The sequence below is a fragment of the Terrapene carolina genome, unplaced genomic scaffold (genome assembly GCF_002925995.2).
Source record: "Terrapene carolina triunguis isolate 2854851 unplaced genomic scaffold, T_m_triunguis-2.0 Scaffold93, whole genome shotgun sequence".
NCBI lineage: Eukaryota > Metazoa > Chordata > Testudines > Emydidae > Terrapene > Terrapene triunguis.
This window is the reverse complement of record NW_020664444.1, coordinates 1625098-1652704: the sequence shown is the minus strand read 5'-3', so window position 1 is coordinate 1652704 and position 27607 is coordinate 1625098. Positions and strand designations below refer to the sequence as shown.

Sequence of the window (27607 nt, the reverse complement as noted above, 5' to 3'; positions counted from 1 at the left end):
AGCAGCGTGAAGGTTTGGGGAAGTCAGGGGTAACGGAGGAGCTGAGGGAGAGGGAAGTAAATTGCTGGGAAGGACCCGGGGTGTGAACCTGGAGGGTTGTTGGTATGGGTGGGAAAAGTATGGAACAGGTTTTTGGGGGGGGCGGGGAGGGATTGTTAGGGAACTTTCCCCATGCAGACCCTGGCTGACCCCTAGCCTCTCCCATTCAGTCAGGCACATCTGCCCTGTCCCATGTATTACTGCACCCCCCTGTGTCCCTCCACCCCCACTCAGACACCCCCTCCCCCCCATCCCTATGTGGCCCTGTACCACTCCCCCATCCCCCTGTGTCCCACCCAGCCACTCCCTGTCCCTATGTAGCTCTGCACCCCTCCCCCATCACCATGTGGCCCTGCATCTCCCTCCCCCCGATGCCTCCACTCCCATTCAGCCCCTGCCCCAGTCTGTCCTCCCCCACTAGCCCGTATGAGCCCCTGTCTGACCCCTCCAGCACCACATGCTGTCTATCTCCCCATAGCCCGTCTCTTGACCTGGCCTGACTCCCAGGAAGGAGGCACCGCGTGCTGCCCCCCCCGCCCCCGTGCCCGCTGGCTCCGCCCCTATAGCTCCCATTGGCCATGGTTCCTGACCAATGGGAGCTGCGGAGCCGGGGCAGCGTGCTGAGCCGCCCTGGCTGCCCCTGCCCCTAGGGACAGCTCCCCGCCTTAGCCCCGGGCGGAACCTGGAGCCCGCCAACCCCAGCGGGGGCCGCCTGCTGGCGGAGACGCTTTGGGGCACCCGGCGGTTCCCCTGCCCGGCGGGGCGGCCCGACCCCCCCAGGCCAAGCCTCGCAGGAAGGCGCCACCGGCCCCTCGGCAGGAGCAGGGCGCGGACCCCGCTAGCCGGGCGGGCAGGGCCTGGAGCAGGACGAGGCCCGTGGCTCCGCCGGCGGCTTGGCTGGGCCGCTACGGTGGCCGGGCGGGGCCGATCGCCGAGCCGTCCTCGGGGCGGCTGGGTACGGTGGCCGGCTGGGACCAGCACCTGGCGTTTCCCGGCAACCTTTGCGCTCTATGTTGTTCATGACACAACCAACATGGCTGCCGCCGCCTGCGGGGACTGTGAGTCTGGGCGTCCCCTCCCCCAGAGCCGGCCTCCTGCCCCTCCCCCGGGGCCTTGCGTGGGCCGGGGGCGTCTGCCCCGGGTGGGGCCGGGCCTGCGTGATTCCAGCTGCCCCCTCCCGGGCCCAGGCGGTGCAGCGGGGGCTCGGGCTGGGAGGCCGGGCCCGGGGGGCGGGGAGGCCGGGGGCGGGCCGGGCGGCTGCGCTGCCCCCGGGCGCAGCGGGGGCTCGAGCTGGGAGAGGCCCCGCGGGGAGGCCGGGCCGGGCGGAGCGGGGCCTGGCGAGAAGAGGCGCCCCCCCCCCCCCCCCGGGTGGCGATCCGCCCCGCTTCCCCCCCCCCCCCCTTTAGGAGCCCGGCGCTGATCGGCGGCGGAGCGGCCCCGGCCCCGGGATGGATTTCTCCAAGTTCCTGGCCGATGACTTCGAGGTGAAGGGCTGGGTGAACGGAGCCTTCCGGGCCGTGCAGCAGCAGGAGGCGCCCGGCCAAGTGGACGCCCACGCCGCCACCTTGGTGATGAAGTTGCAGCTCTTCATCCAGGAGGTCAACAACGCCGTGGAAGGTGCCGCTGCGGTTCCTTGCGCTCGGGCCGGGTGGGGCGGGGGCAGCCAGGGCGGGTCCCCGCACCGGCCTTGCCAGCTTCCTCCTGGGGCGCTGCCAGCGACACCGCCCTGCTGAGGGGAACGCGTTGGGAATTTCCCCACCGTCTTTCTTTTCTTTTCTTTTAAGAACATTGATTCACGGAAACCAGAATTGCTTGTGAGAGGGGGTCAGTTTTGACCAATCTCCCGATTTGAAAATGGTCAATTTTTTTGTTGAAACATCCCATGTTGATATTTTGGAAACAAAGAGTTTTGTTTTTAATTTTGAAACAACTTTTCATTTTAAAATGTTAATTTATACTAAAAAAAATTTCTTAAAAAAAAACAAAACAAAAAAAATAAAAGGTTTAAAACAAATAAAAGGAAGTTCTTCCCACAGCGCACAGTCAACCTGTGGAACTCCTTGCCCGAGGAGGTTGTGAAGGCAGGGACTATAAGAGGGTTTAAAAGAACCTCCATGAATTTATCCAGTTCTAAGTTCATTAATGGCTACTAGCCAGAATGGGTAAGGAATGGTGTCCCTAGCCTCTGTTTGTCAGAGGGTGGAGATGGATGGCAGGAGAGAGATCACTGGATCATTACCTGTTAGGTTCACTCCCTCTGGGGCACCTGGCATTGGCCACTGTCAGTAGACAGGATACTGGGCTGGATGGACCTTTGGTCTGACCCGGTACAGCCGTTCTTATGTTCTTAAAAAAAAAAAAAAAGTCAATATTGAAATGAAATGTTTCAGTTGACCTGACCCCTTTTTGTGTGTTTTGGGTTTTTTTAGATCGGGGTAGGCAACCTATGGCATGCAAGCTGATTGTTCAGTGGCACTCACACTGCCTGGGTTCTGGCCACCGGTCTGGGGGATCTGCATTTTAATTTAATTTTAAATGGAGCTTCTTAAACATTTTAAAAACCTTATTTACTTTACATACAACAATAGTTTAGTTATATATTATAAACTTATATAAAAAGACCTTCTAAAAACGTTAAAATGTATTACTGGCACGCGAAACCTTAAATTAGAGTGAATAAATGAAGACTCGGCACACCACTTCTGAAAGGTTGCCAACCCCTGTTTTAGACTATTAGTTTGAGGATTTTGACTTTTTGTGCTGATTTGGAATAGGAAAAAAAATTGAAATTTTGAAAACTCTTGCAGGACGAGAGAATCTTTTCCCGCCCATGTCTGTCCTGACCTGTAGCATCTTCTGGTATTCCAGCCCAATTGTTCTTCCCTCTTCTGCCCTCCTACCAATCCCCCTGCCAGCACTGCTTTACATGCTTTGTCTTAGTATTATTTATATACGCTGATAGGCACTTACCAAACGCTCAGAGGATTGTCCCTAATATGCAACATGCCCTGCTATTCCAGATCTGGAAGATCTTTTTAAACATACAGTAGAACCTCAGAGTTACGAACTGACCAGTCCACCACACGTCTCATTTGCAACTAAAAGTACACAATCAGGCAGCAGCAGAGACACACCCCTCCCCCCCCCAAAAAAAAAACCCAACCAAAAAGCAAGAGCCAGTACAGTACTGTGTTAAATGTAAACTGCTAAAAAAGAAGAGAGCAGCTTTTTTCTTCTGCATAGTAAAGTTTGAAAGCTGTCTTAAGTCAATGTTCAGTTGTAAACTTTTGAAAGAACAACCATAACGCTTTGTTCCGAGTTATGAACATTTCAGAGTTACGAACAGCCTCCATTCCCAAGATGTTTGTAACTCTGAGATTCTGCTGTAGCTTGAATGCAGCAATGAAGATTTGTTGTACACCATGCTCCTTGGGAAGTTTGTTCTGTGTGAGGGTTGAGTCCCTTGTCATTCCATTGCTGTTTGTTTCTGCAGAAACAAGCCACCAGGCGCTCCAGAACATGCCCAGAGTCCTTCGGGATGTGGAAGCCTTGAAACAGGAGGCAACTTTCCTGAAGGAACAAATGATCCTTGTTAAGGAGGACATTAAGAAATTTGAAGAGGACACAGCTCAGTCAATGCAGGTAACTTCTCTCCTCACTAAATATTTGCCTGTGATTTCCAGATTTGCTGTAGCTGCCAAAGTTACTGAAGGTGCCACAAGTACTCCTGTTCTTTTTGAAGACTCTGTTTTCGTTTGTGCAATTCCGGGGGGCTCTGTTAGCTCTCTGCAGCAGTTTGAGCTCTGGTAGATGCTGACAAGTAAGGGAGACTGATTTCCTGCTCTGATATTGTGTCCTTTTTAAATTGCCACTGTCATCCTGTTGCACTTCAGCAAGTTCTGAGGCTATGAGATCCTAGATGCAAGGAATCTCTATGCTTTTTTCAAGCAGAACAGTCACTAAAAACTCCTACAATCTGGTAGCTTCTCTGAACTACAGTCTGATTGTACTAGGCTTCAGCAATTTGATACCCTGTCGGCTGCTTCAGATTTTTCGTACTTTTGTGAAGAAGTAAAAAAGTTCTGGAGATATTGACTTGTTGTGAATGAATGATAGTGCTTATTAAATTTGAAGAACTAATAGAAGTGTCTAGAGCGGGACATAGCATGGGCAGACACAATGCAAATGTCCCTACAGATTGTGCCTTGGTTCTGGGCTGCAGCACCCCTGATATTCGAGTCCAAAGCCTCTCTTAAGCAGAGAGTGATGCCGTATGGTGGTTTTGTGTGTGGACAGATGGGAGACTAGGTTGACATCCCCAAAAGCATTTTCCTTGTTAACTCAGCCATGCACTGTGTACTCAGAAGTGAAAAGCTAATGCAGTACCCCACCTTACCACCAAGACATAAATGTTCGCAACCCAGACTAGAACTAGCTCTGATCAGACCTTCATGAGCTTATAACTCTCCTCATGTGAGTGATCCATCTTTCATGACAGGCAGCAAGCTGCGGAAGCCTTTATTGTCTGAGCTTATTGGTGGTGGTGTTGTATTAATACCATGCTATAGAGTTGCTTTGCATTTTTTCCAGACAAAATGGACGCTGATTATATTGAATCCCAAATTCAAACCAGTTTATAGGTGTGTTTGTTTTCTTGTGATGATTCAGGAGTGAGCTGCTCAAGCAGAGGGGCTGATGGTTTACCCACAGTACTGCAGATCTTTGGTGAACTGTTTTGCACGTTGTTTCTGCAGTTTTAGCTGCCATCAGAGCCCAGCCCCCTTCCCCTTGGATCACATATCCATATTATTGTTTAGAGTTGGGTGTAGACCCTGAATAAAAGCAACATTCCTCATTATGTTCTCAAATCTCTACTGATGATGCTTATCAGCTGGTTCAATTTTAAAATTGATTTTAATATCGTCAGCTCCTTGGAGAGATGATCCACTTCTGTGTAAATCCCTAAAACTGATTTTAGCCAACTTCCTCCTGAAATTGCTATCACCCAGTTTCTTAAACCCAAATATAACAGAAATAACCTTCTCCCCCCCACCCCACCTTACTCCCCACCAAATCAAGCAGCTTCCACATTTGTCCCCAATTCTGATGGGCAGCAGTTCCATCTCTGTTTCAGGTCCTGGTAGAGCTTGATCGAGTGAAATCCAGAATGCAGCTGGCTGCAGAGTCCCTCCAGGAAGCAGACAAGTGGAGCACACTGAGTGCAGATATTGAGGAAACTTTTAAAACACAAGTAGGTACCTGCTTGAAAAAGACAAAGGCATGAAAATTGTCAATCATAAAGAAACCAAATTTTAAAAAAAGTCCTTTCAGGTCACCTTTCAAATGGAAATATGCCTCTGCTTCCCAGATGTCACTGTGGAACTTAGGACTTGGCATTTTTGATATTGTGTTAACAACCCCCTAACTTCCTTTGGTGGCAGGATGTGTCTGTGATCTCTGCCAAGCTAACAGGCATGCAGAACAGCCTGGCGATGCTTGTGGACACTCCGGACTACTCTGAGAAATGCGTGCACCTAGAGGCTCTGAAGAACCGGCTAGAGGCCATGGCCAGCCCCCAGATTGTGGCCACTTTCAACGCTCAGTCTGTAGGTCAGTACGGCTCTGTTTCCCTTGTCTTCAGCGTAGATGTATTTATATGTAGGTGTTGCCTTCATCAGGAGAGTGAGTCATGGTGTTCTCAACAGCATGCTTCCAGCCCCCCGGCTGCTGTTTGGTGCTCCTTCTGCCAAGCCTTGTACACCTCCCACCATCTCCTATTCAATTTGTCCTTTCTTCATTTCTGTCTGTTTGTTTGTTTGTTTTGGGGTTTGCTCAGCAAGCTAAATGCTGCCTGGGTTGGGAGTGGATCCATTGGGTCTCTTTGGGGCTGGGTTACGTGCCCTTTCTTGGTCGAACCAAACGAAAAGAGATGCATGGGACAGCAGCCTGCAGCCCAGTACCTGTTGGATTCTCCCATAGTCTGCAGCCTTCTTTCCACCCCTGGATGCGATCCAGGTTGGGAAATGTTTCTTGAGTGTGTTTAAGATCCCTGTAGCTGCTATATCAAAGAGCTGCTGAGCGTATGTAGCGTAGCTTGATATTGTAATCAATGGATAAATTCATTGGGAAATGCTATGACTCTTTATTGCCTTGTAAAAGGTGCATTCGAAACAAGGGAGAAAGTTATAAAATGGTTTGGGTTTTTTGGTCTGGCCTTGCTCCCTTTCCCCACCCTTACACTGTCAGTTTCTTATTTGTGTTTCAGTGGCACCTAGAGCAGAGGTTCTCAAACTTTTGTACTGGTGACCCCTTTCACATAGCAAGTCTCTGAGTGTGACACTCCCCCCCCACCCCACCCCTAAATTAAAAACACTTTTAAATATATTTAACACCGTTATAAATGCTGGCGGCAAAGCGGGGTTTGGGGTGGAGGCTGACAGCTCACGACCCCCCATGTAATAACCTCGCGACCCCCTGAGGGATCCTGACCCCCAGTTTGAGAACCCCTGACCTAGAGGCCTCCATAATGATCATGCTATTGTGCTGCACAAACACAGACTGAGACAGTCCATGCCCCAATGAGCTTATTTTCTACTTGAAGACAAAATGCAGAGTGAGACAAGCAGAGGAAGGAAGGAAAAGGTTAATATGAAGGGTTTATGTGCTTGTGTTCTTTCACACTCTTCCTCCTTTACTCCTCTCTTCTTTGGTTTTCTCTTCCCATTTCCCGTCACACTCTCTTTCTGGTCTTCCAGTCCATCACACTGGCTCTGTTTCCTTAGGTTTTGCACCCATCTGTCTCAGTATATGTGTCTGTCTTGTTGCTGCTCTTGGGCTGTATGGCCCTTTTGCAGGCAGATGCAGGACACACAGTGATGTTTGAGAATGTTTTCTCCCACCTACAAGGAGAGAGCCTCATAGAAGCTGCATGATATTAATGTGTCCCATATGAGTTCTTTAGATATGCCATGTAGCTGTGGTAGGAAACTGACAGCAGGTGGCGCTTCTGTATTGGAAATGGGTCCATTGCTTGGCTTAGTTATTCAAGAAGTTCTGGCTCACTTTGAGATAAATGCAGCCCTGAGTCTATTACCCTTTTAATATTTCCTCCGGAGCAGCTGGCAAACATACTTTTCCTTTCTGTTGATAGTATTTCACATGTTCTTCTGAGTTCTTCAAGAGGTCTTTCTTAGATCTGACGCTGTAGATAGGAACACAGGACAACAAATGTGTCCTTTGGGGCGGGAGGAGGTGCTGTTCTCTCCTTTGTACTGCTCTAGAGCAACCCTAGTTACTTGCTGTGTGTCAGATTTACAGGAAGCCACCTGGGCCCTGCCAGCAAACCAGAAACAAGTTCCTAAATACGTCATTACTAACATCTCTGAACCCAAGTGTGTTTTGTAGACAAAGCCGTCCCCACTGTTCCAGTAATGCAAAGGGAGCAGGGAGACTTTCAGGCTTTGAGTAAATGGTAGCTGGGTCATTTAGTCAAGGTGAAGAGACAGCTAGTTGTGGTCCTAGCACCTGGGGGTGAGGAAGGCAAAACTGAGGAGTGCAGTTCGGTTCTACTGACATGTGCTCTGGTCTGGAGGGCACTAGCTCTGTCTGAAAAAAGCATCTAGTCTTTTTGGGACTCAGTACTGTTACAGGGGGGTCTGGAGTTAGAAATGTTTTCCCAAGGGAAGTTAAAAACTCTTCCATCATCACTTTACTCTACCCTCTCTGGAATTTCTGTGGCTATGGATTCAGAGGCAGCTGCCCCAGGTGAAGGGAAAGGAACACAGGGAGGCCTTGTCACTTTCTTCACGTATTGTGGTGCTACATCCCACACACTGTATCCAGGCTCTTCTCCAAACTGAAGAGGGTGGATTTTCCTGCTTAGTCCAGAAGACTTGTTTTGCTCAGGGCAGTACCTCTGTCACACAAGTTAGGAGGGTGACCTGTTAACTAATGTTCTGTGTTGTTGTATTTAGACCAGGCAAAAGTGTTTGTGAAAGTCTTCACTGAAATTGATCGGATGCCCCAACTCCTGGCTTATTACTACAAATGTCACAAGGTATCTAGTCTCTGTCATGGTCACATTTTAATTTGGGGGAGTGAAATGTGGAGTAGTTCCTTGGTTTAGCCTGTAGGGGGGGCTGCCACTCTGGTCATCTCACTTGTCCAATTTAAACTGAGGATGATGCCTGTTCTCTTCCACATTTCATCCACCTGAATCTTTTCCTGGCTGTGATTACTCCACACAAGGGGGTTTGGGGAATAACTCTCCAAAGGAGTTTTCTTGTGCCTTCCTACAGCAGCTAGTAGGCCAAATGAAAAATGTACTTGTGCATCCCTCTGTGCCCTGAGAAGGTGTTTGGTTGTTGCTTTTTCCTTCTTTTATGATTTCTGGTTGTTATAAACTTTATTGTAATTTGCTGCTGCTGAATTATGGAAACTCTCTTCAGATGGGATTGGAATTCTGGATGGTTCATTGACCTTAACCTGATCCTCCAAAGCCCTATTATCAATGGGCCTTGTGAGGATTAGCTTCAGGGCTGGGGCCTGCCAAATATTTCAACTGTTATGGGGTGGTATTGGTTTCAGTCTCATTTATGAGCAAAATACCAAGGTTAATTAAATCTTTGGATAAGCCAAGAAGCCTTTAGCTTCACGTTTTAAAGTCTGAGTCCTCTTGGGTGCTGAATGATCGCAGGGTGGTGTGTTCAAATCTGAGGGGTGTTGCCTTTGAGGAAAAGCAGTTTCCCTAGGACATGTCTCTGTTTGAGTTAACAAGGGCCAGTTCTGTAGCGTGAGTGACTTTTATTACCCCTGCAGGTGCAGCTGGTGACAGTCTGGCAGGATCTTTGCCAAAGCGACTTAAGTTTAAATCGGCAGCTGACTGAACTGTATGATACTCTGCTTGGAACATGGCACTCACAACTCCAGTGGGTCATGCAGGTACTGTTACTATCAGTTAACCACATCAGTGCAATGCGTGGGAACGCAGACTGCAAATTCCCATAAGGCTGAGAATAACTGATCAGCTCACAGACTCATTTTGTGCCTCTTCACTAAAGTCTTGGAGCTTGCTTTGAGGAGCTAACTCCTCTGCTGCCACAGAAAGATTAACTGTTTGACTCAAGACCAGTGGCGGTATCTCTGCAGTGCTGCTGTTAAAGCTGCTCTATCTCTTTCATCTGTATCGTACATGAAATCTAATTGGTCAGTGTTGCATTTTGTTCTGTTGCAAAACATTTGAAATACCTGAATTTCAATATCACCTGACCTAGAGGAGGCCCTGGAGGGATTGCTTGACTGATTTGTGGTGGTTTGTGTGTGACTTCTGGGGGAAATCCTGCTGGAACCCCTCAGGATTGTGCAGTACCAAGAAAAGCATTTGAATTTGTAAATGCAGAGTTTACCATACTTACACCTGACCCCAAAAGGAGTTTGCCTCTCTTCATTTAGCCTAACAAATTGTGTTGGACATTGTTGAGTCTGTCAGCGTTTTCACCCGTGAAGGGTAAGGGAGATCGTTATCTTATGGGTATGAAGCCTGTAACATGGGCTGAGGCCTTTCCTGCAAGGATACCCAGCCTTACCTTGAAATAATGTCTTGGGATTTTTTCCTGCATAACAATTAGTTGTGAATCACAGTTCAGATGCTGGCTTATTCACTAGCATGTGCTCTAGGACCGGGGTATTGTGAGGGGCCTTGCCATGTGGGCCAAAGCTCATGTCACCCAGGGCTTTTCTCCCTAGTGCTCCTGCACTGCCTGTGTTAGGAAAACCATTTTTTCTTTCCTGTTCTACTTGCTGTTCATGGTTTTACTGCTGCAAGTTGGATACTGGGGGGTATATGTTCTGGTACTGCAGTGGTGGGGGCTGTATAAATACCTAGAGAGAATAGCTGACCAGTCAGTCAAAAGTGGCGATGATAAAAGCTACCGCAAACAAAGATGAGGGTGATGGATATGAATGTGAAGCTAGCCTTATGCTGATCTAAGGATAACATTTGCCAGCTGGTTACATTCTCGCTGGGGCTAGAATGTAGTGCTTCCCAACTCTCTCCTCGGTCCATCCTGACCAGTCACCTAGCTGCTTATTCATGGGATTCTTTATCCCTTTCCTCATGCCTTTCAAAGGTACCTGTTTAAATTCTGTTTGAAGACACAGCATGCTCTCTACCGTGTTACTCTACTCTGTTGCCCATTATTTGCCTGTCCTCCTTTGGATCCAGCCTCTGCTCAACCTCATAGATTCTCTGCTGCCTTAGATAAAGCGCTCTCCTTGTCTGGGCTCTTTAAGTGACAATGATTAACTCTGCTTTCATACCATTTAGTCAGCCTCTCCTGCATGCTGAATCAGCAAGGTTCCGGAAATCTTACCTGGCCCTGCTTTTAGTCTGGTAACATTTGTGAGTTTTCAGATGCGCTCCCATTACTGTTAGTTGGAATTGCACATGCCCAGAGAGGATCCAATGATCTGGCAGTTTCCGGAGTGCAGTGTTCTTGATGTGCCACACAATTGCCTGTTAATGAACATAATTTAAATTTCATCTTTGGGGCAGTTTAGTCTCTTCTGCTCTGTGAATTGTTTCTGGGGGCTTCTGCATGGCTTCTGTTGACTAGGTCGTTGTGCTGGTGTCCTTGCTAAAGTGGTGGAGTGTGGGGCTCCTCCTGTTCTGGGGCTCAGTTTACACAGAAGCAGTGGGCTGCTTCTGCTGACATGCTCATGCTAACAGCTTTCTTGTTCGTGCAGGTTTTTAAGAACCCCCATGAAATTGTGACTGTGCTGCTGATCCAAACATTAGGTGCCTTGGTGCCTTCAATCCCAGTCTGCCTCCGCACCGCAATGGAGGGAGCCAGCCAGGAAACCAAACTAAATACGCTGCTGGAGCTGCACGACACCACAGCCCACTTTGCAAGAGGCTTGGAAGTAGCAGTGCTGTCTAACTTAAGTAGGGACGGTTATTTCAGATATTCCCAGACTTCATGGTGTATTTTTGTGTCACCCTCTGTACAGCCTTTGGGTTCTGTGTCTTGTTTCTCATGTAAGGGATTTGGATTTCACCCGCAGTGTTTGCTGTTTACATAAGGTTTGTACTGAAATATATATTTAACTTATCCCAAATATATTGACACAATCCTGGCTGTGTTTACTGAACCAGAGCTATTTTGATACTACCTTGCTACCTTGTGTAAATAATACTTAGCACTTTCCTTTTACAACATTTGTGTGGGTGAATTACAACATCCCTATAAGGCGGATCAGTTTTATCCCTGTCTGAGAACTGGAGAAATGGACTCAGAAGATACTTGACTTGTCTGAGATCACATGGCAGTAAAAGCTCAGGAGTTCTTGGTTTAGACCGCACCTCTCTTAACAAGTTCTCCTGATCATTTGCTTTCTCAAACTCTGCAAGGGAAAGTTTGCCAAAATGGTTTTCACTGGAATTTAAAAAAATGGTGGAAACCGTTCTGTTGGTCTTAAGTTTTATGAAAACCATGTTTTAACCAAATTAAACTGCTGGGTCAAATTTTATTATTTCTGACGTGTGCTTTTGTTTAGTGCCTAAAAGTGTGCTGTTCAGAACAAAGTAAAGACCCTCTCCCTGCCCTAAAGCATTTGCAGTTTAATTTTAGACAGAAATCCATGAGTGGTTGATGCAAACCATTGAAGGTAAGGGAGGAAGGAAGGTGAGTTAACAGCAATGAGACCATATGATTATATAGGCTCAGCACAGTTTTAATTTATGAACGTTTATAGGTGTATCTTAATTTGGCACAGTGTTCCTTCAAAGAGAGTGTTCAGGGAATTCGCATGTGAAGGTTGATGGGTTATCTTTAACGCTGCATTTTCTGCCTGTGTTTCCTTTGCATCATACTCCTCAGTTATTTAAACCCAGTTTTAGTAGATTACATTTAACTGCTGTGCCATTCCAGGAAATGTGACTATTGTTCTGTGCTTGTGTTCTACTTTTCATTGGAAGTCATTGTGCACTCTTAGCAAACACTTGCTACACACTGGTCTGGCTTAATTGGGGTAGGTAACAAATACCATAGACACTCTATAGAAGGGATTTGGAGAGAAGAAGCCTAAGTCTGTAAGATAAGAGACTAGGAAACCAGTTACTGAACTGTTGAGAGTAAAAGTTGCATTCTTTATTTGCATATTACCCTGCAACAAGGTGGCATGCTCTAAAAGCGACACACACAAGCAGAAGCATCACAGGAATGGGGGAGCTGGGTGACTAAGCAGATTGGCAGTGGGGCATTGGGTCAACTGGTTCACTTTCAGACCAGGTCGGGAGTGACTGTGGCTGTGTAGTAGTCTACATGAAATGAGTTGGCATCGTTTATTTTAGGTATGGATGAAGACTGTGTAGTTTCCTCTTAGAATCTTTGATGGGACATAAAATGAGACTATGCCCTCTGTAGGCGGGCCCAGTTCAGACAGATTCTTTGCTTCATCTCTGATTGTGCAGGCTGGGATGGGTGATAGCTGGCTGGAAATCTTGTGGCCCCAGATTGTTCTTGAGCAGCCAGGAATATGGCTTAATAATTTCCTGCTGTGCTTGTTGAAATAGAATCCCTGGGTTTTAAGGAGCCGATCGTGATGATATTCCCATTTGTTTAAAAAGTCTGCAGCTCAGCTTTCAAGCTGCTAGGCAAAGTCCCAAGGTGTATGCGCACGTGGGAGTGGCCGTCAATAGGCACAACTCATTGAAAGAGCCTAACCTGCTGCTTTAAGGCCACCTTTTAGCAGTTTGTTTATTTCTTTGTACACTCACTTCTGATTCCTTGTAGAAGAGCATAACCTGGTGAAAGTGATGGAACTGGTGGAAGTAGTGTATGGTCCGTATAAGCCCTACCAGCTGCGGTACGGAGACCTGGAAGAAGAAAATCTCCTCATCCAGATCAGTGCAGTGCCCTTGGTAATGTAATGTATTCTGCTCCATCTGTACAGTAGTAGTCAGCAGGTAATTGGAGGCTGATATTTATGAGTAGTTTAAAGGATCTTTGTTAGGGTGGTTGGACCCTAGATTTTGGCTAGCATTTTCCATTTGCAATTTCCTTTGATACTTTTCTTTTAATTAAATATTGCTTTTTTCACCTAAGTTATAAAATTAATTCCAGCAGCTTTGTCTGCTCCTGGGCAGTCCCCCAGTAACTGGTGCTTCATGCATCTGGTGTAGGGGAAACCTTGCAGATAAGCAGACAACTTCTTGGACGCTTAAGCAGACTATTAGAAGCAAGGAAGAAAACCTCTGAGTTTGCCTTTTGTCTTTTAACCTTTTACATATGTGACCTTCAGTGAGGATGAGTGGAGGTGGGGTATTGTGTTAGGCGCTGTACAAACTAGAAGATAGTCCCTGCCCCAAATTCTTACGCTGCAAGTGGATATACCAAACCACTGCAGGGAGGATGGCATAACCATGACAAATGGTTACATAGACTAGCTATGTGCATTCCTGCCTCCTCTGTTGCTTTCTTACCATAGACTGAGTGGGTGGGAGAGGGAATCTCCTGTAGCAGTGTTTCTCAACCTGGGGGTTGCAAGTGCTGGGCCGACGTTAGGAGGTGGCAAGCAGGGCAGTTGCTGGGAGCCCTGTGCCACAGAGGGCCCTGCAAAGCTAAGTTACGTGCTTCAGCCCAGGGCGGCGGGGCTCAGACTCCAGCTTAGGAGGGGGCGCACCATTTTTTTTTTTTTTATTTTTTAAAGCCCAAAGGGAAAAAAAAAAAAAAAAAAAAAAAAGGTTGAGAAACACTGTCCTATGGGAAGGTTAGGTCAGTGTGTTTTGTCTGGAGGCAGTGATGAGAATAGGAGAGGGCAATCTGACTTTTATGTGCTGTCACGGTGTAGGAGGATGAAAACAAAGGAGACTGTTAACCCTCAGTGCACTCCAGGAGACAATTAAACGTTGACGGGAAGGTTTGCCTGTTGGGTTAAACTTCCTCCTTCCCCATCTGGGTGTTACAGCAACTACAGTGTTAGCTACAGAATGACCTGGTACAATGTGGTTACTGCAGGGACACTTGTTGAAGGAGGGTTGGGATCAACCAGTGTATTTTTTGTTCTCCAGGAGCATTGGGAAGTAATTGACTGCGTCCAGGAACTGAGCCACTCGGTGAACAAACTCTTCAGTCTGGCTTCTGGAGCCATCGACAACTGCGTTAAACTCACCGATGGGCTGGCGGTGTGTGGGCTGCTGAAGGCACTGAAAGCTCTTTTCAAAAAGTAAAGCATTTTCTGTCTTTCTAATACACTTATCCCTGGCGAGTGAGCGAGTGTTCAACAGGTGGCTCTGAATGCAATGGGGGGGGAGCCTGAGGACTTTGTGGTTTGTGATATTGGCATATTTCTATAGACACAGCTGGTGTTGAGCATAATCCCTTCCCTTGTGATCTGCCACTCAGCTCAGCCAATAAAGATCCCTTGACTTGTTGCTTTTCATGAAAAGGGGAAGTTTAACATGACTGGAGGTAAAGCTCCTCATGCCTGAATTTTCATTGACGAAGTGCCTAAATGCACTTCTGGGAAAGAACCACTTCTGAGAGGACCTAATAGAAGAGAGGCATGGTAGGCTGGTGAGCATAAACCTCAGTGGGGAAACGTGTACTTTAAAGTGCACAAGTGACCTTCCACTTACAGTATTTGCTGCATAACTTCCCTGTAGAATGAGTGGCACTAATTAAAGGCAATGTATTTTTTCCTATTAAATCTATTACATACTCCCATTTAAGAGAGCATTCCAGTACTGATTTCCCCTACTTATCCTTTTTTCCCTGGGCCAAGGCAGCTGCTAACCTTGCATAAACTAAGCCTTGGCATCAGTGCATTATTGGTTCTGTGGGGAGAGCCCTATTCTGTGAGTAGGTGAAAGCAGAGCACTGCTCTTTGATGAGGGAACGAGAGATCTGCGAGCAGCAGTAGCCTCTGACTTTGGCTCATCTGTTCTAGAAGAGAGCAGTAATGCTCGTGACACTGGAAGTGCTCTGCTCATACCAGCTTGGTAACCGTGGCTTCCAGTCACTTAGATGCAAAGCAGTATTACTACTTCAGCTATTCTGACTGGTGCTCTACCCTACCCCCTTGTCCTCCGGGTTGGGCCTGGACCTGCCACTGCTGGCCACCTCTAGCCTGCAAATGTTGGGACTTGGGCTGGAGCAAGGAATACTTCCTTTGTGCTCCTCTTCTTGTTCAAGTGCCTCTGGCTCTTTGCCTGAGACGAAGCGAATTGCTCTTAGCAAGTGCCACTGCTGTAGTCTGAGGTCTTATTCCATTGTCTGTCTCTGCTCCATCTCTTTACACAGGTATGTGTCTGACTTCACTACTACTTTGCAGTCCATAAGAAAGAAGTGCAAACTGGATGATATCCCCTCGGATTCCCTCTTCCAGGAGGACTGGACTGCATTCCAAAACTCTATCCGGTAACGTGACCGTGTGAGCCGGGCTCTTGAGAAATGGTGCCTGGTATTTGGTCCCGAGGGCGAGCTGGTTTTTAGGTGAAAATGGAAGGGGGGGAGGTCATTGTTATTGTCTTCGGCCTGGGGATTTTAGCTCCTTTTTTCTCTATTGCTTGAGACTCCCTTGTGGGGGGGTGCAGCATCCCCTCTCCCTTTCGCCTTTTTTTTTTTTTTTTTTTTTTGGCTAATTCTGAGTCTCTTCGCCCACCTGTACTCTGTCAGTTTTGAGTAGAGCTGAAATTAACTAATGGATTTCTTTGTGGCAACAATTGAATGAAAGCTCTCTGACATCTTCTCTTGCAAACAAGCCTGCGTGGTAGTGTTGTCGCTACTGTGGAAAACAGTGTTTCTAATTTGACTGCTGCTTCAGAGCCAGGCTGCTTGGGGAGGAGGGAAGGCAGGACACTCTATGGTGATAGTGGCTGCAAAACTAGAGGGATTTTTGTTCTTAATTTTTAAAAACATCTCCTTAGTGGGATGGAGAAGTGATAATTTCTGAAAACCCTAACAAACGCCAAGGCAGTTGGAACCCTGGAGCCTTTGTCCCTCAGGCTGTAACCATCTGAATGCTTAAGAAAGGGACACTCCATAATCTAATATGATCTACTTTAAAGTTGGTTTGATATCAGACAAATGTGGCTCTGATGGGCCCTGCTAGTTCAGTTTCTCATAGGGCTATGTCTACATGGCATCTAAATCAGTGGAAGTGTTCGTGGAGATTGAGCGTTAGGTATCTGTTGGCATTTTAAGCACCGTGTTGACTAATTCTGCTCAGAGCAGGACACATCACTTAAAATACCAGCGGCCACTAGGGCTCCCACCATTGGAGCTGAGCTGGTGTTAGCCATGGTGGGAATAGTGCATACCTGGCTACAGTGCGACATCAACAGGAGAGAGTGAAGGTATGAGCATCAAGTTAACTGCCAAGCTGAAATAGTGATTCTTACCATGGGGAGAGCTCCCGCTAATCACCCAGTGATGAACTTTATTCCCAGAGACTTGCATACTAAGACTAGATGGTGTGAGGGAGAGTCTGGGAACCTTTGTGCTGCCTACCCCAGGTTCACAGTGTGGTGTGTTTTGTTCTGTTCCCTCCCAGGATAATAGCTACTTGTGGTGAACTCCTTCGGCAGTGCGGGGACTTTGAGCAGCAGCTAGCAAACAGGTAGGAAATGCTGGGGTTAGCGTGCAAGCCGTATGCGTGTCTATCCAGTTAAAAGGAACCAAACCCCAAGGTGCTCCGTCTGTATGGAGGCTACAGAAGGAACGCAAGAGCCAATGAACTTTGATAATGGCTGTGAAAAAGTAGTGACTTTGTGTACGCAGCCTGTCCACCTAGGTGTCCCTGGTCAAGACCCAAATGTGTAATGGCCTATAAAATGGAGGGGGGGGGAATAAGGGAGGCAATAGCTTGAAACGTTATGGGGTTATAAAATGAAGCTGGGCTTTCTACTGAGGGATGGTTAGAGATAGAGATAAGAGCATGCACTGGCAGAGTGAGACAGCGTAGATGCTATGCTATGTGGAATTGAGGTTCCTGGGAAGGCAGGAAATGCAGCCAGTAAAGTTTCCTCCTGCTGCTGTTGGGAAGTTCTGATGAGCAGCTTATTGACAAAGCCCCATGCAGCCCGTCTCTCTTATCGGGAGCCATCTTAGTGACTTCCAGGAGATTCAGGAGCTAGGTAAATAATCAGGCCAGACAAAAGGAGCATGCCCTGTAGTGCTGAGGCGTCTGCTTTTCCATCGAGGAGTCTGTAAATCACCAGCTAATGGGAACTTAATTTGCAGTGTACAAAGAGTGGCGTTTGGGGGTGACTGGGAGAGCAGGTAAGGGGACATTTTACAGAGGATGCCCCAACTCTTAACCCCTTAAACCTAGGACCGGTTTTGTGGTTGGGTTGTCTCCCATCCTGATTTTGGGGGTGAGATTCTGGCATGCTGCAAGCTTATTATTAGAGTCCCTACAGATATCTGTAGCTGCAGTGTGTCCTCACATTGCCACATGGGAGCAAGTTTCTGCTGCAGATAGATCTGTGGAATGGCCACCTTATGTCTTAGAGATGTTCCTTTGGCCCTGGAGGGCTCCCTCTGGGACTTATGCTCTAAGATTGGCTGCTGGGGTGAGGTGGAGGTCACCACAGAGCAACACATGGCACCATTTCTGCAAACTGTGGTAGGGAGGGTGTGAAACATGATAGGGCAGAGTGGACTAACCACAGGGCCCGGTAGAGGCTGCTTAACTTGTTTGTCAAAGTTAAAAAAAAACATGTGGAGGGCAGGGGGCCTGTTAGCTTTCTCTGCTTTATTTCTCAAGCTGGAGCCTTGTGTGTCAGTAAAGCTGGTGATGCTGAGATGGGGCCTCCTAGAAGGGATGGGGGAGATTCCAGGCAGGGCAGGGGCCATGGGGGAAGCTCAGGAATTCTCTTGGAGCAACCCAGTGCCAACTTCAGTGGAGTTTGCTTGTAACTTTTAGTCATGTTGGTTGGTTTCAGGATTTTATCCACTGCTGGGAAGTATCTGTTGGACTCCTACAGCCCTTGTAGTCTGTCTGGCTTTCAGGATGCCAGCTCTGCGGAGAAGAAGAGCTCAGTCAAGAACCCCTGGCAGGAATACAACTACCTCCTGAAGGAGACTCCGTCTGAGTATGCCAGCCTCATGGAAACACTCCATACCCTAAAGGTAGGACTGCAGTGCTGCCCAGGACACATCTGGCAGTTGGGGCCACTGCCTGGTCACATGCCTCCATAACAGCAGCCTGTTGATTGGGAAGGGCGTTCCAAGTTCTCCTGACACACCCAGTCCCAACAGAATGAAATGTCCAGAGCTGTGAGGCTCTGGGCTCACTCCCTCTCTCTGAAGCACAGAGCTCTGGTTGTGTGCAGTTCAGATGAGATATCCCAAGGCAAGAGGCAATGGAAAGTTTGTATTTGAGGGCCACCTTGAGCTCCAAGTCTGGTCATTGTCTTTCCAAGACTTTCTCAGCAGGTTACACTCTGCTGGTGTACCCATCCTGAACTGTAATTCTGCATGTGCATTCATGCGTGCATCTGTGAACAGGGTAAAGCAGCCCCACTTATCTTCAGTACTGATCTAATTTATGTATGTTTGCCTTCATTAGATCGTTTGTAATAATAAAGCTAAGTTATTTGTTCTGTCTTCCTTATTTTCCCAGGGTGTTCTGAATTTTTTGGTACTTAAATTACATATAACTCATGCATCGCTACCCTCAATATTACGCATTTGACTTGTGTAGAAATAACATAGTCACCTCTCTGTATTCAGCCTTCTCTGTACCAGCTTTTTGTGCAAAGCTTTTCCTTGATTCCGCACAGCAGACCAGTTGCTTGTGCCCTTTGACCATGGTCATCTAAAGGTCATGTTTGTATTCCTCCTCCTTATTTCTGTAACTTCATAATAGCTTTAGTGAGCAAATGGATTATATTATCTAAGTTTTCTTTTAGTGATTGCCTGGCAGAGTGCAATAAAATCTCTGTGCTGTTGCCAGCCCCTCCTGCAAATGGGCAACGGAGTTATACGGAACCAGGGAAAATCTTTTGGTTGGATTGTGACTATTAAGCTTTGGTTTGTACTGCCTGGGGTGTGGAGAGGGCGTGCTGCTAGGACTCAGCCACAGTTTCTTGTGGGGAGTGCATACTGCAGTGGCAGCTCTTCCACCCTTTCAGCAGGTACAGCTGTGTTCCCCTCTGTGCCTGACCAGGTCTGCTGGCTGGTGTGGAGCGGATGTGGTGGTGGAGGGTGCCACCCTTCCCTGCCCCCCTTTCAGGGACCTTGCTCCCTAGGGGCCTTGAGTAGGAAGGGGGAGGTAGTGCTCTCCATTGGTACTGTCTGGCCCTTGCGGGACAAGGATCCTTTGTGCTGAGCCCAATCAAAACCTTTCTTTCTAATATTTTAACCTAGGCCTCCTGTGATCAGTTTAGTGGCATCTGTATGTAACTGTTCCTTTCTGTGTTAGGAGAAAGGGACGAGTAACCACAACCTGTTGTCCGCATCTCGATCTGCCCTTACCCACCTCAACCAGCTAGCGCACCAGTTGGCGTTTGACTCTGTTTTCCTTCGCATCAAACAGCAGCTCTTACTGATTTCCAGGATGGAGGTAAGTTCGCTGGATGATTCCACTGATCCAGCATAGCGAGTGGGAAAACCTGGCATGGATATCTCCGCACACTTTATGGGAGCCTGGGACTAGTAAGCCCTCATTGCCTCGCTACTGGATGCCCTCACGCCTATGGGGATTTCTGTTTACTCAGATGTAAACTCCCTTCTTGGAGCTGTGCTCTTGCTTCAATGGAGAGCCCCAACGGACCCATCACCACTGCATCATCTGCTGGGATTTGTGTCTTCAGCATTCCGACATTTCTGTGAAAATAATTAATTTCAACCTATGTACAAAGAACTGTGAGGAGTGTTTTAGAGGAGGGGTCTTTCCACAGTCCTTGGTTTCTTTAGGAGTCCACTGGCAATCACGATCCCTGTTACCATATGACCCCCCTCCCTTTCTTTGGGGCTGCTACTCACGCTGGCTGAAGAGAGCTTTAACTGGTTCTCTGCTTTACTCCTTCCTAGGGCTGGAGCTCAGCTGGCATTGGTGAGACACTAACAGACGACCTGCCAAACTTCAGTCTGACTCCTCTTGAGTACATCAGCAACGTAAGAGCACGTGGGGATAGTTTCTAGAAATGGCTGAATCTTGGGGGACTCTGTAATTTGGCTGTCGGAGTATTTTTGTTCATTGTATGAGGGCAGGAGTTGCTGTTTTGTTGGTTCAGATTCCTACCTCTAGGATTTCTGTTCACCACTCTGAGGATTTTAGGCAATTGTTGGAAAGGGACCTCTTGTAAAGGGTGCCAGGAAAGCACTGAGGTTTCTGGAGAGCCCAGGAAAGGTGGTGAAAAATGACTTCTCTGTTGAGTTGTGTTAACACTTGTACTGGGGTGGGTTACGCTGCCGCAAGTCCTCGGCACCCCCCTGCTTACTAGTAACTATGGAAAAGTGGCATCTTTCAGCATCTCTTCAGTCATGCAGCTCTTGGAGAGGCTAACTCAGCAGAGTAATCACACCGAGCACATAGGGCTGGAGTTCCTGCCGTATGCTGGGATGACTTTGTGTCAATTATTGATTTGAAAAGAGCTTGATCTCTTTTCCCCTCGGTACCTGGGAGCCTCTCCAGTCTCCCTTTCTGCTGCAGAGATAATCTTCTGGTGCTGGGATGCCAAAGGTGAATGGGGGCCGTGAGTCTCGCTGCATAGTTCTTCCTGGTTGGTCTTGCTGGCTATATCTGTTTTAATCCTTGCTCACCAGCAGAGGCTTGAGGACTGCTCCCTAACCTCTTCCAACTGCTGCTTCTCATTATCGCCTCTAAATGGGCCCGGGGCAGTAATTCCGAAGCCTGTGCCAGTGAGTAAAGATCAGTCCGATACTCAGGAGAATTGTACTGACCTACTGGCTGCTGATTGCTTACTCCACCCCAAGTGTAATTTGACAAACAGGAGGATGTGTGCTCATCACTGTGATGTGCCCAGGGCAGCACTGCTCTCATTCTGCATGTCTCACTCTGACATGCACAAGGAATAGACCCTGAGGGGTATGCCCCAGCTGAGCGCTGAAGGGAGGGTCTGAGGCCATAGGATGCGGTCAGTTCATTTCTGGTGTTGGCATTCTGAAATTTGCCTCTCCCCGTTGCATGTAGATGCCAAGAGTTGGTAGCCTGCTGAACTTTGGGGTCATTTCCCACTTATTTCTAACTTCAGCCACCTGGGAGGCTTCTGTTACAACACAAGGTTCCTGGGCAGTGTAGCAGGAAGAAGAGAGGGGACACCCAGCCACCACATTCTTGTAACCCAGCTGCTGGTGCAGACTGCCTGAGAGAGGCCCTGGTGGAATTGATGAGAGTGATGGATATGTTTGGCAGCAGTTGAGTGCAATTTTAAACCAAGCACATCATGGCATCAATTAGGGTCACGTTCTGTAGGCATCAAAGGGAATTTGAGCCTTTCTGGGCCCAGGAGGGGCTTCTGGGACTTGTTCAGATATAGAAAGTCTGTTTCCTTTCCCAAGCACTCTTTAACCTGTGACTGAGAGGGGAGCGTGATTTATGGATTGAGACGAGTGGGAGTCTCCTTGGGTGGCCCCCAAACCAAGCTGCTGCATGGCCAAAAAGCTACAAGTGCCTTTTAAAATCAAATCCACGTAACTGGACGTTATATGTAGAAGAGAGAGAGCAACATGAGCTCAGTAAAAGAGATGTTAATGAGACTCAGTCAGCTCTCCAGAGGACCAGTGGGTGAAGGCAGAGTGCTCTGAGCTGTAGCCCTGCCCAGAGCAGCCTGTCCGGGGCATACAGGCAATCGGTGTGTAAAGGACAAGGGTCATGCAGTTGTCATGCATGACTCCTGCTTGGGTTTGTGCGGCCTCAGTGGCATTCTGGGAAGGATCGTGTCTGTAAACTTATTCTCATGTAACGTGATCCTAAGGTTCCTGTTCCCTGATTTCGCTCAGAGCAGACTGTTTGATTCCCATCTACAAAATGAATCGCCAATAATTCCTGTAGGGGTCAAGGATGCAGTTATAGGTGTGAATCTGTGTCCCAGTTTTTCTTGACATTGTTGCTCCTGTAACTGGGCCTTGACCTCTTGGAAAATAAACGTTGTTTGTATAAAGGGAATTAATGGTAGGGCGAGCGATGGACGTCACTTCCTGGCGTAGTGTATGTTGATGAGCTGCTGTCACGGTCTGTTGTCAGACCTGGTAGGTGGGGATTCCTCTCATTGGCGTCTCATTCAGTGAAGTGCCTACTTAATGCACAAACCTTAATAGCTCAGTGTCACGCTTACAGTCCTTTTACTTTTTATTCTAGATCGGACAATATATCATGTCCCTCCCACTTCATCTCGAGCCATTCGTTACTCAAGAAGATTCTGCTCTGGAACTAGCCTTACATGCTGGAAAACTGCCGTATCCGCCAGAGCAAGGTAGGACAAGACCGATTCACTGAGGTGTCTGGAGGAAAGCGTGTGTTTAGCATTGCAGAGATATGAGTTGCGGGGATGAGGCCATGTGAGGTTGATTTCCCTGCTGATGTGGTACCTTACTGTGTAACCATATAGTGCCTTCCAATTGTCCCTCACTAATACTCACAATGAGACCGTAGTTAATGAGGAAAACTTCAGCACCTTCACTGAAACCGGAAGCGTTGGGTCAAGCTGGGCTGATGTCTGTATTGGGGGAAGTTGCTCTGCAGAGGGGATGAGCCCCCATGGGGGGTATGTGTGAGAGTGAAGAGATGAGTCGGTTAATGAACCAACCCAATGCATTATTTGGTTCTCTAGGAACTGTCTCACGATCAGTGTGAGTTCCTGGGAAATGCTGTGTGGTTACCTTTGGGTGTCGAGTTCAGTCACAATTGTAGCTGCACTTGATGTGTTCACTTATTTCTAGCTCTAAGTCTTCGTTATTTGTGACAAAGCCATGGAGCTGTGCTGTCAGCGTGGAAATGTCCATCATGAGCACCACTCTTTGGCTGGCACCAGACCACTGATGTTTGAGAGAACCACTGTCCACAGAGAAGCTGTTTGGATCATTTGTCTAGCTATTTAAAGATCGTATGATCTCAGCACTATAACAAGCCATACCTAAGTAGCACATAGTGACACAAAAGTGGAGAGAGAGAGTGCTGGGGGAAACAGATCTATGTTTCATTCCTAGTTCAGCTACTAACTCATTGTGCACCCTGGGCAAGTCGCTTCACATCTGTCTGTTTCAGTCACTGCATCTGTAAAATGGGAACAACACTATTTCCTCCTCAGCTTTGTACAGTGCTCTGAGCTGCCTGGGAGAACAGCAGTACACGAGTGCCAAGAATGATGATTGATTAAAGTATTAAACGAGGGAGGATAACACTTAAACAAATTCACCACTTTGGTTGAGTCTCTTCTAAATAACATCAATGCATAGCCTGTCAGAGACCATCCCTGTCTCTTGCCCTCTGGCCCCATAACCCTGCTCTGGGGTTAAATAAGCTTGTGGCATCATGTCAAATCCTCTCACCTTCTCCCTGCTCTCCTCTCTTCTGTTCCTGAGGCTCCCAGTGCTCCCACACAGCCATAAGCTGTTGGTATGTGACTGGCTGAAGTAGATGGGCACTGCCCTGAATGTGGTGAAGTTGAGTGGTGTTTTCAAGGAAACCACTTCACTCACTGCAGTACCGGTAGTCCTCTTCGAGCCCTTGTAGCTGGCAGGAGTGAGGTTCCTGTGAGCGCTACATTTTGGCCCTCCTTTATGTTTCTCAAAGACCTCAAATGAGGCTTTTGGCTTTAAAAAAATAAAATAAATATATGGAGATATACCTATCTCATAGAGCTGGAAGGAACCCTGAAATGTCATCAAGTCCAGCCCCCTGCCTTCACTAGCAGGACCAAGTACTGATTTTTGCCCCAGATCCCTACGTGGCCCCCTCAAGGATTGAACTCACAACCCTGGGTTTAGCAGGCCAGTGCTCAAAACACTGAGCTATCCCTGCCCCCGACCTGTCCCTCAAGTCTGTGTTACCTCTGTGCTTGTACCCTGACGTGGCATGGAAAGCTGGCCTGGATAGCTGCTCATGTGACATGGATACCAGTGCAGATATGTGCATTCCCAACTGAGATACACAGGGCAGGCGATATTGTGGGGGTGTGCTGGGTTGCCGAGCAGCTTACTAGACATACTATAAAGAACAATAATTATACACAATGTTCATGTTTCCAACCTGCCCTTGTACCCAGATTGGCGTAAGTAAGGATTATCAAGGGCTCTTCCTTCTGCTGTTGCTGATCAGATCACCCAGACCTCCGTGAGAGCTGAAGGAAAGCACCTGTCACTTGATTTCCTCATTCTGTCCCCTTAGCGTTAAATTGTAAAGTGGCTTGGTCTGCAGTGTTTAATCTCTCAGGGACATTTGTTTTCACTGGCAATTGAAGCAGCATATGGCTTGATGCTTTGTGTTCCTCATAAGAACGGCCATACTGGATCAGACCCATTGTCTATCTAGCCCAGTATCCTGTCTTCCGACAGCGGCCAATGCCGGGTGCCCCAGAGGGAGTGAACAGAACAGAGCAATCGTCAAGTGATCCATCCCCCGTCATCCACTCTTAGTTTCCGGCAGTCAGAGGTTTAGGGACCCCAGTGCATGGGGTTGCATCCCTGTCCATCCTGGCTAATAGCCATGGACGGACTTATTCTCCATGGATTTATCTAATTCTTTTTTGAACCCAGTTATAGTTTTGGCCTTCACAACATCTCTCGGCAATGAGTTCCACAGGTTGTCCGTGCGCTATGTGAAGAAGTACTTCCTTTCGTTTATTTTAAACCTGCTGCCTGTTAATTTCATTGGGTGACCCCTGGTTCTTGTGTTGTGTGAAGGGGTAAATAACACTTCCCTGTTCACTTTCTCCACACTATTCATGATTTTATAAAGTCCATCATAGCCCCGCTTTAGTTGTCTTTTCCGAGATGAATAGTCCCAGTGGAAGCTGTTCCATAACCCTATTCATTTTTGTTGCCATCTCTGTACCTTTTCCATTTCTAATGTATCTTTTTTGAAATGGGGCAACCAGAGCTGCATGCAGTATTCAAGGTGTGGGCATACCATGGATTTATATAGTGGCATTATGATATTTTCTGTCTTATTATCTATCCCTTTGCTAATGGTTCCTAACATTCTGTTTGCTTTCTTGACTGCCGCTGCACATTGAGCGGAAGTTTTCAGAGAACTATGCACCGTAATTCCAAGATCTTTCTTGAGTGGTAACAGCTAATTTAGACCCCATCATTTTGTATGTATAGCTGGGATTATGTTTTCAATGTGCATTACTTTACATTTATCAACACTGAATTTCATCTGCCATTTTTTACCCAGTTTATGAGATCCCTTTGTAACTCTTCACAATCTGCTTTGGACTTAACTATCTTTAGTAATTTTGTATCATCTGCAAACTTTGCCACCTCACTGTTTACCCCTTTTTCCAGATAATTTATGAATACGTTGAACAGCACTGGTCCCATACAGATCTCTGGGGAAGCCTGTTATTTACCTCTCTCCACTGTGAAAAGTGACCATTTATTCCTACCCTTTATTTCCTGTCTTTTAACCAGTTACTGATCCATGAGATGACTTTCCCTTTTATCCCATGACTGCTCAGTTTGCTTGAGAGCCTTTGGTGGACCTTATTAAAGTCTTTCTGAAAGTCCAATTACACTATATCCACTGGATTGCCTTGTCCACGTGTTTGTTGACCCCCTCAAAGAATTCTAATAGATTGGTGAGGCATGATTTCCCTTTACAAAAGTAATGTTGACTCTTCCCCAACAAATCTTGTTCATCTCTGTGTCTGATAATTCTGTTCTTTACCTTTTCCTCCTGTAGCTTGCTAAGAAGAAGATGTGTGGTTTAGCTTTTGATGTTAATGATTTTGTCTCATTAAAGTATTTTCGTATTTAAAAGGGTTTCATTAGCTTTCAAAACACCTCACGTGGAGCAGTGAACAGAGGACGCCTTGCATGCACACGTTCTGCAGGGACCTTTGTTGCTTATTGGAGGGCTTCTCCATGTCTGAATTAGAGAAAAAGGGCTGGCTCCGGAACCAGCCCACTGCTGAGCATGATTGCCTCCCATCCCTATGGAAAGGACTGAATGAGGATGAGTCACGTGAAGAGTGTTGTGTCTTTAGCTACCTTTTAATGTGAACTAGGAGCTGATAACCAGGAAAAGAGCTAGCACCCATCACCACCCCACTCTCCATAGACCTGTCTGAGAACCAGTACTAAGTTCTGTCTAAGTTCCGGTACCTTAAAGTTTTTAGATTAAGCTGACTTTTTCTTTTACCTAGCACAAAATTCACCCCCAGCTACAGACTGAGCAAGCGCAGGCTAGTCGAGGTTCTGATGGCTAATGAGAACTTTCTGTTCAGGTGACGAGTTACCTGAGCTGGACAACATGGCTGACTACTGGCTAGGTTCCATCGCCAGAGCAACCATGCAAACCTACTGTGAAGTTATCCTGCAGATTCCAGAGCTCACCCTTCACTCAGCGAAGCAGCTTGCCACGGACATTGGTGAGCGCAGAACATACGTTGTCTAGTGAGCTGCTTCTCCCTAGCAGGCCTTACTCTCCTAGATCCCAATCCTGCAGTGTGCCAGTAACTCCCAAACGGTGTGGTTTGCTGCCATTTCCTAGTGGGCTTTTTGAGAGATGAGAGCTCGTAAAGGAGCTGCTCAATACCTTGCATATCCAGGCTTTTGATGATGATGCAGCGAACAGCTGAGATGGCTGGTTAGTGGTTCAGTCTCAAAGCCCATTGCTCCCCATTGGTGGGCTGCAGTCTGGCACACGCCCTTAGTGCCAAGACACACTCTGAGTGAAATGTCAACTAGTAAAGCTGCAGAAATAAACCAAGGGGTCAGAGTTAGAACCCGACAGCTTTGTTTGGCAAGGCTTGTCTCCTGGACACCTGGAGAAGCTGGGCCTTTCCAATAGGTGTTGAGGGGTTGGGGAGAGAAGTGATTAGTCTGTGCAGTTACTGAAATGTAGCACCATGTGCCCCATTCCTCTGACCAAAACCACTGATCACGTAAAGCAGTAACGGAAGATCCAGAATATAAGACGGGAGCCAGCCGCTATAAGATTCCAGCCGCTTTTTGGGTGCGGTGAATTAGTCTGAACTAGTGCTGATGGACAGAGGACATCTGGTGTAGTGCTCTGGGGCAGAATTGCCATGACACTACTTTGGGGACTGTTTGACATAGTAACCGTTGCCTGTTTAAATACATTTTGTCCTTCAATCTTGTAGATTATCTGATAAATGTGATGGATGCCCTCGGCCTTCAGCCTTCGAAGACGCTACAAAACATTGTTACTCTGTTGAAGACCAAACCAGAAGACTACAGGCAAACAGCCAAAAGCTTGCCCCGCAGGCTAGCAAGCAACATCGCCACCATGAGAAGTGTGGACTATTGACTCCGAGCCCTCGGAAAACTCCAGCCGGGGAGCTCTTGGCTAAAGGCTAAATTTCCTACATTGAATTTTTTCTCCAATAAACCTTCCAAGGATGATGGGAATGTGG

At 47.4% G+C, this 27607-nt stretch overlaps 1 protein-coding gene across 1 annotated transcript; it reads left to right on the top strand.

Moving 5' to 3' along the window:
- The first annotated feature begins 1450 nt into the window (after window positions 1–1450).
- On the top strand, window positions 1451–27607 carry COG7 (component of oligomeric golgi complex 7). The gene is made up of 17 exons (XM_029911240.1): window positions 1451–1656; window positions 3533–3681; window positions 5174–5290; window positions 5481–5649; window positions 8013–8095; window positions 8857–8979; window positions 10783–10981; window positions 12831–12958; window positions 14108–14262; window positions 15339–15455; window positions 16591–16656; window positions 17984–18170; window positions 19465–19605; window positions 20076–20159; window positions 22366–22480; window positions 26456–26599; window positions 27335–27607. Exons 1-17 carry the CDS (start codon window positions 1488–1490, stop codon window positions 27499–27501), a joined length of 2313 nt encoding a protein of 770 aa, XP_029767100.1. The 5' UTR covers window positions 1451–1487; the 3' UTR covers window positions 27502–27607.

What these genes read in the sequence shown, in the direction of transcription:
- COG7 (XM_029911240.1), top strand. Translation starts at nt 1,488, where the DNA reads ATGGATTTCTCCAAGTTCCTGGCCGATGACTTCGAGGTGAAGGGCTGG. An exon ending in AGGAAACTTTTAAAACACAA is followed by an intron (nt 5,291 to 5,480) that starts GTAGGTACCTGC and finishes CTTTGGTGGCAG; the next exon opens with GATGTGTCTGTGATCTCTGC. An exon ending in CTCTTGAGTACATCAGCAAC is followed by an intron (nt 20,160 to 22,365) that starts GTAAGAGCACGT and finishes TTTTTATTCTAG; the next exon opens with ATCGGACAATATATCATGTC.